The 15,929-nt window shown below is 45.9% G+C and overlaps 5 protein-coding genes across 5 annotated transcripts; 3 read left to right on the top strand and 2 right to left on the bottom strand.

The window, feature by feature from the left end:
• Positions 1 to 150: 150 nt before the first annotated feature.
• LOC6524993 (probable small nuclear ribonucleoprotein G) lies at positions 151 to 756 on the bottom strand. Its single transcript, XM_002100797.3, has 3 exons — positions 610 to 756; positions 398 to 545; positions 151 to 335 (listed from the first exon to the last, which is right to left on the bottom strand). Exons 1-3 carry the CDS (start codon positions 639 to 641, stop codon positions 285 to 287), a joined length of 231 nt encoding a protein of 76 aa, XP_002100833.1. The 5' UTR covers positions 642 to 756; the 3' UTR covers positions 151 to 284.
• Positions 757 to 1,285: 529 nt separating this feature from the next.
• On the top strand, positions 1,286 to 10,799 carry LOC6524994 (probable G-protein coupled receptor Mth-like 1). The gene is made up of 2 exons (XM_002100798.4): positions 1,286 to 3,855; positions 8,196 to 10,799. The coding sequence occupies exon 1, from the start codon at positions 1,793 to 1,795 to the stop codon at positions 3,851 to 3,853; it is 2,061 nt and encodes a 686-aa protein (XP_002100834.2). The 5' UTR covers positions 1,286 to 1,792; the 3' UTR covers positions 3,854 to 3,855; positions 8,196 to 10,799.
• A 1,081-nt stretch (positions 10,800 to 11,880) lies between these two features.
• LOC6524995 (uncharacterized outer membrane protein YpjA) lies at positions 11,881 to 12,396 on the top strand. The gene is made up of 2 exons (XM_002100799.4): positions 11,881 to 12,052; positions 12,115 to 12,396. Exons 1-2 carry the CDS (start codon positions 12,005 to 12,007, stop codon positions 12,394 to 12,396), a joined length of 330 nt encoding a protein of 109 aa, XP_002100835.1. The 5' UTR covers positions 11,881 to 12,004.
• A 39-nt stretch (positions 12,397 to 12,435) lies between these two features.
• On the top strand, positions 12,436 to 13,856 carry LOC6524996. The gene is made up of 2 exons (XM_002100800.3): positions 12,436 to 12,577; positions 12,634 to 13,856. Exons 1-2 carry the CDS (start codon positions 12,491 to 12,493, stop codon positions 13,720 to 13,722), a joined length of 1,176 nt encoding a protein of 391 aa, XP_002100836.1. The 5' UTR covers positions 12,436 to 12,490; the 3' UTR covers positions 13,723 to 13,856.
• On the bottom strand, positions 13,785 to 15,647 carry LOC6524997 (nuclear envelope integral membrane protein 1). The gene is made up of 2 exons (XM_002100801.4): positions 14,765 to 15,647; positions 13,785 to 14,697 (listed from the first exon to the last, which is right to left on the bottom strand). The coding sequence occupies exons 1-2, from the start codon at positions 15,497 to 15,499 to the stop codon at positions 14,044 to 14,046; spliced, it is 1,389 nt and encodes a 462-aa protein (XP_002100837.1). The 5' UTR covers positions 15,500 to 15,647; the 3' UTR covers positions 13,785 to 14,043.
• Between the last annotated feature and the right edge of the window lie 282 nt (positions 15,648 to 15,929).

Here is a 15,929-nt window from a genome sequence, read left to right on the forward strand (position 1 = left end):
CAGATCAGTTAAAGGTAAGTTGAGGGAGATGTTGTGTAAAATCTTGGACACCCATATTAATTAGGAAATCAATAATGTGTAAACTGGTTTGCATTGCTAGGAATATATCAATATATATATCATATATATCAGATCAAAAAGAGATGAATATTGAGTTCTTGGTTTAATTTATTTAAGAGTTTGTGTGGTCCTTCTGACGGGGTACAGCGCATGAATGTTACGGAGCCTTAAGACTAGACACTACGGCTAACGATGCTCGAGGAGATCGGGTTCCGAGGCGGGTGCTAGACCCTGTCCAGAGCCTCCACCATGACGATGCTGTTGCCGCGGATAACCTGGCAAAGGTGTAAAAACTATTGAGTCGGGTCCTTTAATCAGAGATTGATTGCCATCTTACCACCATGCCGATGTTGTTCTTCGTGTTGTCCTTGCACTCCTCCACCGTGTCGTCCAGGACCACATTCATAAAGGGATCGAATCCTCGCAAAATGCCGGTCACCGCGCGTCCTCCGTTCAGTTTCAGCATCATGCGCTTGTCCATGTATCTGCAATTATTATTGTTATTCGCATATATGGATAGCTATAATCTGTACACTTGGTTTCACTTACTTTTTCAGCTCTGGGGGATGTGCCTTCGACATTTTGGTGGTTTAATTTGCTAAAAACGCGAAAATTAAGTAAAAATGCGGACCGCAAAGTAGAGATGTCACTATTAACTGGAGCGATACTATCGTTTTTGCCACGGCAACTGGTCACACTTTTCGGGCGGAAAATTTTTTATTTCCCACCAAATTTGCTGTTTTTAACATGCTTACGAAAAGGTTTTCGTTAGCAAATTACATATTGGGTTTCCTTTAAAATCACAATGAAAAAACATATATACAACAAAGGAAATGGTTTACTGACAAATAGTAGGCAGTAGTCTATTATTTCTTTATACCGACAGCGCAACTGCATCACCTACTCTTTTTGTTTAAGATACACATTTTATAAACATTTTTTATAAAAAGTATAAAAATAATAGAAAAGATAGTGGGCAATTAGTTTTATTTAACCAATTCAGGTTCAATATACTATTTCTTTAATAAAAAGTGGCAATTTTACATGTCTAATTTGGGCAGTGCGAACGCACCGAATCAACGCATTTGTTATTGGGACTTGAAGCGGCTGTGTGAAAAAGGTATTTGTAGTTGGCGTAGATCTGCACTGCAGTGTGACCCTATCTGCAGGCATTTCGAAATCGCACCGGGTCACACTCGCCCAGGCACCCGTATAAAATCCCCGCCCCCCTGATCGACGAGAGTATTACCAAAAAAACGCGAGGAAAAGTCTGATGCGCGTTGAAATCGGAGCGCAAATCGTGCACTTATTTTTTTTACACATCGCGCGCAGTGTTTACGACTGAGAAGTGAGACAAAAACACCTTGGCACCGAAATGAATGTGATATTGTGATATATTCGCTGATTCGCTGACAACACTATTTCATATTGAATGCATTTGAATTCGAATGCAGCGTGTGTTTACTTAACGATTTTCTGTGTTTGTTTGCCCAACTTACGGAGGTGAAATTGAACATTTCTGATTTTCCATTTTCCAACGCCGCCGAAAGAGAGGAAAAGTGAAAAGTAAAAAGTGCTATTCGACGAAGCGAAACCAGCGATTCGGAACGCCAAAATCAAAAGAAAAACAACATATCCAAAGATATGTGTACATAGCACATAAATTGCAGATTGAGGCCAAGACAAGAGAACCTGAAATCAACGCAGATTCTTGACGAGAGAGAGAGAGATCATGATGGACAGGAGTCGGAGTAGCAGAAGTGCTACTACCACTACTCCAGCTGGCAACCAGTTCGTCAGGCACTGTGGCCTACTGACGACCGCCATCCTGCTGCAGGCGCTGGTGGCCACGAGTTGGGCCATCGAGGAGACATCTCCGCCGGCCGCCCCTCCCAAAATACCGCCACCGCCCACCGTGAAGCTCAACAAGTGCTGCTCTTCGGGAGAGTATCTGAATGAGGGCACCTGCATCGCCGGCAGTGAAGCTCTGTGGCTGCCCATGGTGTACATGGTGCAGCAGCAACGCTTCTTCGAGCCCCATGGCGGCAGTCCGCGATTCCTAAAGTTCCTGCCCAAAACGATACCCACCTGCCGCAAGGATCAGACCATGGAGACCTTCCGCAGTCGGGCTGCAAATGTGATGCTCTTTCCCAATGGCACGCTCTATGTGCGGGAACGCGCACTAATGGTCCAGCCGGCGGACTACTGTGTCGACTGGGAGGTGGCCGTCGTCTGCGTAAATGGGCAGCCCGCCAACGCACTCGAGGATCCCGATCACGCAGCCAATCCCCTGGTGCAGCAGGAACCGCCAAAGGCCAGCCTGCGATTGAGTAAGTGCTGCGGCAAGTGGGGCAGCTATAACACTCAGATCCAGAACTGCGATCTGCAGTCCAAGCATCAAACAGCCGTCGTTGAACAACTTCGACTCGCGCCCCAGCTGCCCGAGGGCAGCTATGAGACCAGCTACGGCCTGCCCGACTGCGCCCAGCCCGGTGGCTACTCCATCGCCGGGGATTGGCAGGATGCCAAGCTGGATCGGAGCACGGCCATGCTCCAGTTGCCGCACAAGAACCTCAGCGCTGGCCAGTACTGCCTGGAGCACACGCAGCGCGAGGGCGAGGTGAAGATCATCGCCTGCCAGCATTTGTTTAGGTCCGCTGCCGAAGCGGGCATCCCAGCGGGACCCAGTGGAGGCGCCATCGAGCAGGCCAATGGCCAGAATCTGCAGAAGGCTGTCCTGACTGGTGGCATACTTGTGTCCATTGTCTTTCTGTTCGCCACTTTGGTGGCCGGCTTCCTGCTGCCCGCTGTGCATCATGCGCTTCATTGGCGCTGCCAAATCTGCTATGTCACCTGCCTGCTATTCGGCAAAATACTGCTGGCCGTCGAGGAGCTGAGCTCCAGCCTGCAGCCGGGCAGCGCCGCCTGCCACACGCTGGCCATCACCATGCAGTTCTTCTTTCTGGCCGCCTTCTTTTGGCTGAACACCATGTGCTTCAACATCTGGTGGACGTTCCGGGACTTTCGGCCCAGTTCGCTGGAACGCAATCAGGAGGCGCTGCGTCGCTATCTCTACTCCCTGTACGCCTGGGGCGGTCCGCTGCTCATCACCTTCGTGGCCGCTTGCGTGGATCAGCTGCCGGAGACGACACTACTGCGTCCGGGATTTGGACAACTCTACTGCTGGTTCGACAATCGCAATCTCTCGATCTTCGCGTACTTCTACGGACCCATTGGCCTGCTGCTGTGCGCCAATATAGCGCTCTTCGTGTCCACCACCCATCAGTTGACCTGCGGCCTGTGGAAGCGGGACGACGTCAAGTCCTCCTCGGAGAAGTCCGCCCTGGGTCGCGTCTGCCTGAAGCTAGTGGTCGTAATGGGCGTCACCTGGATAGCGGACATTCTCTCCTGGCTGGTGGGTGGACCACATGGCGTATGGTTCTTCACCGACCTGATAAACGCCCTGCAAGGCGTCTTCATCTTCATCGTGGTCGGCTGCCAGCCGCAGGTGTGGACCGCCTGCCGCAGGATCTTCTGTCCGCGCTTGCGTCACGACATCACCAACACGACCAACGGTGTCCAGCACTCGAGCAGCTCGCAGGGCCTGCCCTCGTTGGCCGCCGGCACGGAGATCACCCAGAACACCACCACAACCACCACCACTACCACCACCACCAACCACATGCCCAGCAGTCCGGCGGCGGCGGCGGACAGTGGTCTGGAGGATGAGGTACCCGAGAAGGCTCCCATTGCCCCCGCTGCACCCATCATCAAAATGGAGACCGTTTGCTAAACGTAAGTTGAACACCCGATAGCCAGTGAAGTGTGATTGTAAAGAGATAGCTCTGTTTGTGCGGGTAAACAAAGCGCCTGCTGTTCCCACTCCCAACACAGTTTGCCAGTTTGACAGTTTACCAAGTGGCTTACAAAACGCGGCTTTAAGCATACACTCGCTGATAGACTTATCGGCCTTAATGGGCTTTAGGGCCAGCCGGGAATGCAAAGTATCTCAATGAGCTGGCTGTTGTTTGCTCGCCGGTTACGCCATGCATCGCAGCAGCAGGTTCGATGCCATTAAGTACACGTACAGGTGGGGCCACTTCAATATCACTAAGCAGCTTTACCTCCAATGGGGCTCAATCAGAGGGAGCTGATGGAGGAGAGGGTGGTGCATTGTTTGGGGTTGTTAGCCTGCTTGACACCAACATATTACGCAGAACCTATGTATGTTTCTTATTAATTAAGTTTTAGTCTTTTACAAAAGTTTATTCGTGGAATGAAGAACTGAATTAAGCGTCTTAAATTGACCCGAAAATGAATCAGAAGCCGTGTAAATTGAATGGATCAACACATTAGCTGGATTTTCCGGTATATAACCAAAAATGTAATGTGATTATTACATATGTATATGTGCCAGCGTAGAAGATAGTGTGATAATTGCTCTGCCTGTGCATTTAACCCAAATACCAATGATGTATTTACAAAATGTGGAAACAAATAGGAAACTCCGGATTTGTCATGGAAATAGTGTGTAGCTGACAACTTTCGAGAACCAACCACCATATGACACAGAAATGAAGAGGGAAAAACTAGTTTGCTTGTCGAGGGTTTCTAGGGGGGGAAAATGCGGCGAACTTTTCAATTGAAAACCTTTGGCGTTTCCATGATCCTTTTGGACCATGTCCTTTGGAAAATACCCTTCGCTATAGGACACCATTCACCCCCCATGTGCATTGTGTGTACTATACGCCATCCAGATGAAATTTTAGGGTTTGAGATGAGGTTTCCTTGCCGGCTACCTGAAGCGTTTTTCCAACCAGGCGCCGTTTCGTTTTATGGTTTTATGGGGGAATTCACGTAGGGTGATGAGAATCCCACGATGGTCAGTTCCATGATTCCCAAATACCATATTGCATATTCCATTTGCATGACCAAAACTGCTTTACAACATGCGCCAAGTTTACGATTTCGCGTGCAGCACTTGAGTTCAAGAATATGGCCATAAAGATGAAAATGTTGCCGCTGTGCCGTTATGTTTTTCATTGGAAAACTCTGACGCCGGGTCAGCCGGCCGGCCGAGTTTTGAATCGATTTTCGTATTTCCTGTCGATTTCCACATTTTCACATTTTCACATTTCCACATGGCCATAAAGTAATCAGCGCAACCCTTGACACACACGCAAGCGAAGATAATGGAAAACCGGCATCGAGCATCGCGCATCGCGCATTCGAATCGGATTTGGGTTTCTGCTTTCTGGCATCCGTATCTGCTGGATCCAAAATGTGTGTGCTCAACCCGAACCCGAACCTGAAAAATCGAGGGAAAATCGAGTTTAAATTGGACTCACCGGCGACGACATCGTTGTCGATGGTGATAAGCACACACACCATCGTCTTGTTTGGGTTTCGGCCTATTTACTTGTTACTTTGTTAGTTTGGTCGCCTCAAGTGGTTTTGACACATCCCAAGATCCGAAGATCCCAAATGATCCAACTACAGACAGGTCTCGAACTCGGCACAATCTGCTATTTGAAGAGAAGAAGAAACCTTAGCACAGAGCTCATAAAGTTTTGAAAAGTACAAGTGCAAGTGCTTACCCATCTTGAAATCGAGCATTAAACATTAACCTGCTTGCTTAATATTCCTTGGAAAAGATAAGGATTTAACAATTAAAAAACAAAATCTTTTTATGTGCGGCAGTGCATGTTGATAGTAACATTATTTTGGGAAGCTAATAAAATGAATTCTGTTTTTCTATATTAATAACAAATGTCTGCTTTGTATAGGCTATATTTGTGTTATTTGAGTCCAAAAATATTGGCTTAGAAAATGTGTGTAATTACTGCAGTTTGTAACATTTCTGAGTGTGACAGCTGGCTGACTGGTAGCACTTATTGTTGTACGACTGTAATTCTTTGCCCTCGCGTTTTATTGTTTGTTACTTTTTCAGTTTTTCAGTTTTTCACTTTTTACTTATTACTTTTATTTTGGGCCCTGATCGCGTCATACTTTTTGGGATCCGTGTCTGTCCGGGCAAACAGATGTGCTGTCTGCTGTCTGTGGTATATGTACGATATGTAGGTCCGAGTTCGAATCAGAGGTTTTGCCCAAACGAAAGAGAAAACAAAACAAACACTGGGTTTTTGGCCCATGGGCCCATTCCATGGGATTGCGCAACCGAGTTAAATGGCCTGCCTGCCTGCTTGGCCCCTGAAAAGCTGAAATCCGAAAACAGAAAACTGAAATCAGAAATCTGAAATTGTGGCTGGCACACGCAATAATCGGACAGAAAGGGGCAGTCAGTCGCCTTAAAACTATGACCTGCAATGTGTGTGTGTGTCGCAACTGCAGACTCAGCAAACTGCATCTGCAACTGCAACTGCAACTGCAGCTGCCGTGCCATTTGTGTTCATCTGCATAATCCCAGAGCAGCGTATCCACGTCACGCTCATCATCCAACAACGCGACGGTGCAAAAATGCAGCGAAATTGGAGTGGCGTTCTTCGTTTGTCAACTGAAATGGCACACAAATGGATGATGCACACAATGCAATGGAGGGCAGATGCTGCAGGAATTCACTAGAATCGAACTAGCAATGCTATCCTGGGATCATCAGTGCAGAAAAAGGCCAACTCCAAGGGCTAAAACCAGTTGGATACAATATTTTATACTATTATTAAAGAGTATTTATCGTACCTGAAAATAGGGCTACCAATTTGAAGAGGAAAATACTTTTTCTTTGGATACGATTGTGTGCCAAAAAGTAAAAACGAAAGTTTCCCTACAATTACTTTTGGCATCAGCCGAAAAACACTTTCTTTCATTAGCAATTTCTGTGATTATCTCGTTTGGTAACCAAGCGAGTGATCAACATAATCACACAGCGTTAAACTATTCAGCAATTTCCAGCTCGTTATGAGAACTAAAAGCTTGGACACGCTTGAGTTCCACTTTTTATCTCCATCAACATTTAATAATTAAGTGATTTCGCTTATGGTTCTATTATTAATTAACATTACTTGTTTGACACGACTAAACACGAAGTGCTTACTAATTTTATAAAGTGCCTGTGACCATGTTCGTTGGAATGCTGCCGATTAAATAATAGTTTTAGTTTCATAAATGTAGATTGCTTTTGCTACGTGACCTGTACTTCCCCTGCAAGTGAGCTATCTAGTCGAAATATGGTTGTGTTTTCATATCTGGGTCAGCTTTTATCTTCCCAGTTGCCTGGCATTTTCAAGTTTTCAACACTTGGCAGCGTAACGAATTCCTTCCTGTCGACTCCACCACACAAATTGGCACCAATTTCGCAGTAAGAATACTAAATGTCCAACTTCAGACACAATCGCAATCGCAGTGGCAATCGCAGTGGCACACGCATACATGCTCTGCGTTAATTTGAGTTTAGCGGCAATTTTTAATTTGAACGTTCTGCAGTTTTTCAACTTATAATTGCACTGTGGCCCATTTACATTTTACGCAGGGCATTATTTTTTTTAATTTGTGCCTGCAACGTCGCTCGACATCTGATTCCTCGTTGGAGGCCGAAGGAAGGCATTACAGTTGCGGTTAATGCAATAGCTCTAAAATAGATTTTAATACTTACAGTTTCTTGGATGGAAAGCTATTTTTCTAGTTTTTATTAGCACAACATTGGCATTTGTACATGAATTTCATTGGCAAATAATAAGTATTTCATCTGCCAGCAGTTCACACCTCAAATCATAACGCAAATGCCACCTTTTCGCAAGAATTTGAAAACACAACAAATCTGAGAATTCCTGATTACGCTCTGCCTAGAAATCTAAACAGAACATGAGTAATCCGCAGATGTTTCAGCAGAGATAGATGAATAGAACAAAGTATCTTCTAAGAAAAGTTATAAGAATAGTCTAATTAATTGACTTTTCACTATAACAACTTTTGTAAAATCGAATTCATTTTGGTTATGAACTTTTAGCAACAGAGTTACCATAGCGAAGTAAATTAAGATTGGAACTCAGAGAACTAAAGCCGTTTGCAACACTGCTTCTACGTGCTAATATCTTGAGTGCACTGTACCCACATGCGCACGCATATCATATGAAAATTTGTACTTATTTGTGCCCCTTTTCTGTCTTATTTTTTTGCAGACAACTGAGACGACGAGCGACAATGCAAAAGTCAGGCCCGGATACAAAAGTCCAGACCTCGAACGAGCGAAATAATGGCAATGGGCAGCTCAGAAATAAGAAAGAAAGAAAGAATGGAAAAAAAACACGAAAAAAAGCTGCCAAAGCTGGAGTTTCGAGACGAGCGGCACACACTTGCGCAATCGCAGCAACAAAACCAAGCTGACCAGCTAATTGTGCGAGTGTCCGAGCGAATGAGTGTGTATATGTGTGTGTAAACGACTTGCGCGTGATTTTGAAATCGGCCAACAACCGCTGAGGAACAAAATGTACTCGGTATGCCAGTATTCAACTTCAATTTGAGCCAGCACAAAAGAAACGTATTATTTTATTCATCATCATCACCGTCATCATAATCGTATCGCATCGCATTGTATCGCATCGCAGAGTAACGGTTAAGCAGTTCGGGTCACATTAACACGTTCTAATTGGACACTCCGGTCAGTGTTGCGAAATGGAATGTGCAGCAAACGAAACTGGAATTCAGCCTAGACAAAACAAAGCAGCGCTTTTGTTGCTCTTACTTCTAAGCACTTTTAGCCAACAGAAACAAAAACAACAGGGCTGTGGGCTGTGCGCTGTATGTGTGTGCATCTGTGTGTGTGTGTGTGGCAACCACAAGGAATTTTGTGTTGAGGCACTTTTGTTGTTTAGTTTAGATCGCGTTGCTCTGCTTTTTTTCTGTTTTCTGTTTTCTGACTCAAATCTCAAGTGTGAGAAAAACAGCAGGCACCCTCCACACACACACACACACACACGCATGCACATATCGGATGTTTAACATTTAAATTAGCAGCTTCTGATTTGTATTTCTCGATTGACACTGCTTGCATCCAGTTCTTTTAGTGTGTGTGTGTGTGTATTCATGTCTTTGACGTTTTTATTGCCCAATCACTTTTTTTATTTGCACTTTACTACTGCAATGGTGGAAGAAAAACGCTGACTGGAACTATTTTTATGTTTGCCCCATAATGTTTTTCAACCGAAAAATTGTTGTATATTTTGTTTTTACGGCTAGTGTAAACAATTGAAATTTATTTACTTGAAGGCATAAACAAAATCGTTATGCACACACTCTGATAGGCGGAAACAATCAAATTGATCATCGAAAGTTCAACGATACGTATCGATCAAGGTTAAATGGTAAAAAATGAAAGCGCGCTAAATTAAACAATGATAAAGCAGTACACACACGCACGCACTCACACACACACACACACACGCCCATGCACTTGACTTGCACAAGATATTCAGGCAAGCAGTGCACTTGTCCTGCATCCTGTTGTTGGGCGCCAAATTTGAAATGTATTCCCCCCCCTATTACAAAACGTATTTTTAAGTATTTAAGCTCTTGAAAACGCAGAAACTACAATGCAGTACAATTATTATTTCGCATTATATTTATTTAATTTTTTTTTTGTAATTAACTAATATTAATTTATTGCTCAAGTTACGATGGCGCGTTCAACGTGCCCCTGTGACTGTGAATTGTATTATGTAGTAGAACTTCCAAAGTGTTCAGGCCAAAAGTAATTCTCCCCGAACTAAAGAGCGATCATACTAAGATGCTGGTACGACTCGTTTGTTTATATATATATATATATTTACATATTTGTACATATTCAATACTGCGTATTTTCTATGTAGCTTACATATATGTATAGTTTTCTTGATCTAAGCAACGAATCGAATATGAAATTATCGAATGACTGAGACAAAGGCAGCGAATACTTTACACCAACATAGATTTTACATTTTGATACTAACTATTACCTATTGACCATTGTATATAAACGTAATTTGTACACACCCTATTGGCTAAGCGATTGATATAAAATATATACACCTAAATGTGCATAAAAAACGATTGTTAACTCGAATCCCCGTAACGCCACAACGAATAGCCACTAAGTATTAGTCCACCCATTGATGCTAGGTATCTACGAAAAACGAAACTATTGTTAGCTAAATCTGAAACTTTAACTAAATCACTAATACGATCGAACAAGTCTGCAAGGCAAAGCAAAATGCCCACTTAGTCAGCTGCTCCACGCCCTCAAAAAGGCAATTTCGAACGATTTCCCTCGAGAGGAAGAGTGAGTATTTTAACGATAATTATCATATAATGTGTGGCATTCGTAAGGAATATATCAATAAATCGCCTTTGGAGGCGTCCGCATGCCCCTCCCCCTCCCCCTCCCGCTCCATCCATATATTCATTGCCTCGCCTCTGTTTGCTATTAATTTATGGCGCAGAGCGGGAACATTTTATAGATAAACATGCGGAACAAAATTGTCTGAAATGGCAATTAAATGAAACCGAAACTGAAACTTGGCATAAATGTGCAGCTATACAGAATAGATATATACATATACACAAGATACCCCGATATTCACAACAACACAACAACACAACAACAATGCACCCGCAATAGTATAAACACAATACACGAATAACGAATATATTGAGCAAACCACCACAGAACTATTTATATTTACATTGTACCGTACAATAAAGCTTTTTGGCAAATATCAATGAAACCGAACAAACAAAGAACCAGCTAATAGCGAATGTCTTTCAATTGGTGGCCAAGGGTGGCATCTTGGGTGCTCCTGCGGACTGGCATTGTGGTAATGGTGACCCATTTCGGATGCCTCCAAGTGGATTAAACCTTTGTCGTCGTGGGACTGAAACCACAATCTTCTATCGCCGCCTCCAGCAGTTCGTCCACTTATCCCCTTTTGTATGCAAATTAGCCACCGGCACAGTGGGTCTCACAGTTGCATTTCGTGGGCATAATTAATGCTTCAGGACCTTGTTCTTCAGTGCCGTACTTTTACTCCAATCTGCTTAGGTGCAAGCAAAGCAAGATTACGACCCATTTCGAATACTCCACTTTATTGCAACGTCTTCAGTGGAAATAATTGGTAAAAGAAAGAATCATTTCGATTCCATGGTGTTCAGGTGTGGCTTATATTTACAGTTTGTGGTGCAATCAACCTTTAAGGCGATGTTAAAAGAGAGGAAAAACCGGTTAAATATTTCAAATACGCAAGCGTATTCAATTCAATAACACCGTCATCACGTCTGCAAATAGCTAAATAAATAAACGAAGTGTGATGCGAAAAAATCGTTGAGCTTGCATATTGGCTATGTTACTGACCCAAAATTGTGCTTAAGTCGATTGCCAACGGAATGAATCAGCACGGCTAAATGCTTGGGAAAATTTTTCATTTCGAAACTAAAATTAGAGTTAAATTGAACATCTAAAGGAAACACACTAAAGTAATGCATAATAGTTTTATGTGCTGAATTCTTTGATTTTAGTGTATGTATTTGTTGAAATAAGTAAAACAACACATGTATAAAGCTCTTGAAATAATATAATTACATTTTAGTTTTTTCGTAACATTTGATATTAAAATGGATGAGAGATTTAACAAGACAAATATCACTTTAGAAAATCAAATATCCCGCCAAAAGTGTTGTAAAGTGTCATTACATGGCCACATATCGGTGTCACCAACCGCATGTAGCGGATACATACTCCCTTGGTATTTTGTGATTAATACACTGAGGTTGATTAATACACAGTCGTAGCATGTACGACTGGAAAGTTAACCTATCGATAACTGATACATATCTAAGAACGATAGGTTCCGAAAAATACCGCCTCGTGTTATCGAAACTTTTGTTGATAATTTATGAAGTTATATTAAATTAAAAATATAGATTATTTTCATATTATTATAAAATATTTAAAAAAGGAATGGACCTGGACCTATCGCGAGCTGATATGTTGGAACAGCTCAGAAATGTGACTAGTTTATGTGAATTGGAATAGATCACTTATTTTAAATATTTTTGATAAATTTTTAGAGGCAAATATTTCTGCCCGATGTGGAGCATCTGCCGCTGAATCGTCTGGAGGAGATCTACCGCAAATTCGTGGTACCCAGGCCAAGAAGAGAGCGCGAACCACGCGATCGCTCCAATCCAAATCCCACTCCGAAACCCAATCCTAATCCCATTCCCATTCCCATGGAAATGGAGCAGCTGACGCAGCGCATCAAGTCGGTGGCCATGGTGGGACAGAAGCGGCCGCTGGCAGAGAATGCGGAACACGATCATGCCAAGCAAATCAAGATGGACCTGCGCTGACCTTTTGCTGGGTGGCGATAACCCAACTGGGGACCACAACGGACTTCCAATCACAATCCAATCCATGCCAGAACAGTAACAAGCGATCGGCAAGATGCATCTGTTGCTCCAGTTGCTGCTATGTATTCCACTCGTTGTGGGCGAGGTTCTGCCCCTGCAACCCGACTTGGACAACATTCAGGTGTGTTTGTCCAGTTTCATTCCAATGAAGCAAATAACATGAAGTTTCCCTGTTAGATGACCATCCGACGAAGTGCCAGTCGCGGTGACAAGCTGCAGGTGTTCCACAGCATCTGGGGCGCCATTCGCTCCGACTTCGCCACCGATACGGACAAGGTGAAGGGCCTGTACAGCCAGCTGGGCATATTTGTTCGCGACGAGGTGCAGTGCAGCAGCGGCTCCACGGGCCAATCTGCCTGCGAGCTGCAGCAGGAGGTGAGACGCCACCTGAGGAGTCTCATGGCCCAGCGACTGGCCAATATGCTGAACGCCGAGGAGAGCATTCAGACGTACGGCATGTACATAGCGGCCAGTGTGGAGCCCGCCCTGGTCAGGGACATTCTGGTGCACGCCATTGAGGACGTGTACTTCCATCGGCCGCTGGAGAAGCTGGTCCAGCAGCTGGAGCAGCTGTACGCGGATCGCGACGAGGTCAGCTTTCGCATGATGATCGAGGCGCAGTTGGCGCTCTTCGGGCGCTATCAATCCATGCATGACAACAGCGAGGCGTTCCTGTTCAACGTGGCGCACGTGGTCAGCAAGATCCGGAGCCATCATATGTACGCCAGCGTGGATGCGGGTCTCCAGAAGCGATTGGAGGCCATGGGCAAGCGTCTGCCACCAGTCCTTGGCCTGCTCTTCGATCCGCAGGGCTTTTGCCTGCTGAGTCGCTCCGATCGCGAGTACATCTACACCACCATAACGGACGACTGGAACTACGGGCTGAATGGCCGGCAGGTGTTCACCTGGCAGAAGAAGAACTTCACCGATTCTGCGGGCCAGATACGCGCCTTCGTCCAGGAGCAGCACGCCACACCGTTGTTCACGCTGCGCAGCGAGCTCTTCAAGTGGTACTATTTCGTGGATCCCAGCGAGGGCAATCGCTTGGCCGCCCTGCGATCCGGCAGTCCCAGCTCCTCGACCAGCACCTGGTCCATCGCCTACGTGGAGGACGCACTCATCTTCCGGCAGCGCGAACTCACGCTCTGTGCCGCCGAGAAGTTCGACGACGTGCGTCGCCTGGTAAAGATGTTGCCCGGGCAGATGCACACGCCGCCATCGGATGCCTGCCAGTGGCTACCGGTTGCTTGTGCTCCGCCAAAGTGAGCGGGATGGCTGCACCTTGGAACGTTCCCAGCAAATAAATCCATAGCATCATTGCCATCATGTAGAATGTATGATTTTGGATTTATTCCTAGGCAGTCATGACAAAATAAGTACAAGTTACAATTCAGTAGAAAGTCGAAAATGTGTATACAAATAATAAATATAAGAAAAGGGGAAAAAACTTAAGAACACACAAAAAGTCCAAATGTTACAGAATGACACTTTTAAGCACGTGGTGGGAAGTTGAAGACGACATACACACTGCGATGGTCTGAACTTAGCCTAATGAGTTATTCTCTTTTTGGTTTAGCTGCTCGGCAGCTACTGCACCTCCTGCCGATATCCCGCCTCCTGCTCCAAGTACTCCTCCTCGTTATCATCGGGCTCCGAATCGCGGGCGGCGAGGCGATGACGGAACTGCGAGCTGGGCAGCGGTATGTTGACGCGGTGACGCGAGCGATTGACCAAACGACCGGCCGACGGGCGATAGTACATGCTGCACTGCAGGAACTCCTCGGCATCCTCCTCGGATGCCGCCTCCATCGACTCCTCGATGGTGCGCGAGTAATCCTCGATCTCCTCGTCGTCCAGATGCGGTGCCCCATTGGCGAACGAGGCGAAGCGCATGGGATTGCGCAAGTTGCTCATCACCGCCCACTGCTTGCACTCCGGACTGTTGACGAACTTGCGCAGGTCCGTCAGCGATTTTGAGGTCTCGATGGCCGTCTGCAGTTGGTACTCCTCCTGGGTGAGCAGACGCCTCTTTGGCGGAAAGCGGCGGCGGTACATGATCTTCGCCTGGCGCGCCCACGACCTGGGAAAGTAGTGGGCCACAAAGACCAGCACCGTGATGAAGACCAGGGCGCTGGTGTGCCAGCTGCTGAAGTAAACCAGGACAACGCCCATGGCCTGCAGCACCCACATGATGATGTTTTGCGAGCGAGGATTCTTGGGCGGCCCAATGCGATAGCAAACCTGAAATATAATGGAGGTTTAGGCGGTAAGATGATGAAGAGGGCTCGAATATCATGTGGGTACGCACCAGGAAGGAGATCAGTCCGGTGACCACCAGATACCACACCAATTGGTCGCGGTAGGTAAGCAGGATCAGCCGCAAATTGTCCGCCAGCTGCTTGAGCACATAGAATCCAATGGTCCAGCCGCCTATTAGCACGCCATACATTATGGGACGGCGCGGGAAGAGTTTGGCGGCCAGATAGATGACCACCAGCAGGGAGGCGCAGATGCCAATGACAATGCCGGCCAGATAGTAGAACACACTGTTCTTGGCCAGGCGCCGGGCGCTCCAGAAGGTCAGCATGCCAGCGGAGAAGAGTGCGAGACGCCACAGATCCAGCGGTATGGTGTTCAGGATGACGGTGTACGGCTGGCGGGAGGAAATGCCGATGCACTGCTGCTCGAAGGGCGAGAGCTGCAGGCGCTGGCGCTTCTGGGCGAACAGGGTGATGCTGAACAGCGATTGCTGCTCCTCGTAGTGCTGCAGCACCTCCTCCGGCGTCCTGCCGCCGTACTGGGCATAATCGTCGCTCCCAATGGCCAGGATGAACTCCATCGTCTCGAAGAGACTCACCACCGAAAGCCGCTTGCCCGGATAGCAGTACGTGCGCAGGGTATTTGATCCGTAGACGTTTTCCGTCACATTTATGTAGGTGCCCGGCGTGAGGAACGCTGTATCCGAGGATGCCGCCAGATGCCGAGAAGTCCCCGCTGTGGAAATCACTGCCACAGTCAGCAGAATGAGCCCTGCCCACTGCATTTTGAACGGTCGCAAAGGGGAGTCTCTTATCGCTGGCCTCAGTCTGTTGTTTTCGCTATGCGCTCGTCTTTTAATTGATGATTTGTTTATGTTTATGTTTACTCTGTTTTGAGCAATCGCATGAAAAAGCAACGCCGGTTGTGGTTTATGTCCTGACTACAGCTACAAATCACGTATAGAAAATGTATCGATAGTGTGTGGTTATCGGGGCGGTTGTGAATTCAAAGTTGTAACATACCATTTCATTTAGTTGGGGAACGAGAATATCTGTTGTTTTTTAATAGCCCTGCAAGAACCCCTTTTAATGCAGAGTTCTAAAATTATTATCAATACGTAATAAGTTGATGTATCAAGTTTCTGCATTTCCAGCTAAGTTCCCAACCTTCAATAATATTTCCAGCAAAGTTCCCCTCCGCTGAGCTGAGCTCTC

The sequence above is a fragment of the Drosophila yakuba genome, chromosome X (genome assembly GCF_016746365.2).
Source record: "Drosophila yakuba strain Tai18E2 chromosome X, Prin_Dyak_Tai18E2_2.1, whole genome shotgun sequence".
Taxonomy (NCBI): Eukaryota; Metazoa; Arthropoda; class Insecta; order Diptera; family Drosophilidae; genus Drosophila; species Drosophila yakuba.

Excerpts from the sequence above, each read along its gene's own strand:
- LOC6524993 (XM_002100797.3), bottom strand. The coding sequence starts at position 641 with ATGTCGAAGGCACATCCCCCAGAGCTGAAAAA. Across the intron at positions 546-609 it reads CATCCCCCAGAGCTGAAAAA|ATACATGGACAAGCGCATGA; the intron begins GTAAGTGAAACC and ends TAATAATTGCAG. Across the intron at positions 336-397 it reads AGAACAACATCGGCATGGTG|GTTATCCGCGGCAACAGCAT; the intron begins GTAAGATGGCAA and ends CACCTTTGCCAG.
- LOC6524994 (XM_002100798.4), top strand. The coding sequence starts at position 1,793 with ATGATGGACAGGAGTCGGAGTAGCAGAAGTGCTACTACCACTACTCCA.
- LOC6524995 (XM_002100799.4), top strand. The coding sequence starts at position 12,005 with ATGGACCTGGACCTATCGCGAGCTGATATGTTGGAACAGCTCAGAAAT. Across the intron at positions 12,053-12,114 it reads TGTTGGAACAGCTCAGAAAT|AGGCAAATATTTCTGCCCGA; the intron begins GTGACTAGTTTA and ends ATAAATTTTTAG.
- LOC6524996 (XM_002100800.3), top strand. The coding sequence starts at position 12,491 with ATGCATCTGTTGCTCCAGTTGCTGCTATGTATTCCACTCGTTGTGGGC. Across the intron at positions 12,578-12,633 it reads CCGACTTGGACAACATTCAG|ATGACCATCCGACGAAGTGC; the intron begins GTGTGTTTGTCC and ends TTTCCCTGTTAG.
- LOC6524997 (XM_002100801.4), bottom strand. The coding sequence starts at position 15,499 with ATGCAGTGGGCAGGGCTCATTCTGCTGACTGTGGCAGTGATTTCCACA. Across the intron at positions 14,698-14,764 it reads CCGGACTGATCTCCTTCCTG|GTTTGCTATCGCATTGGGCC; the intron begins GTGCGTACCCAC and ends ATTATATTTCAG.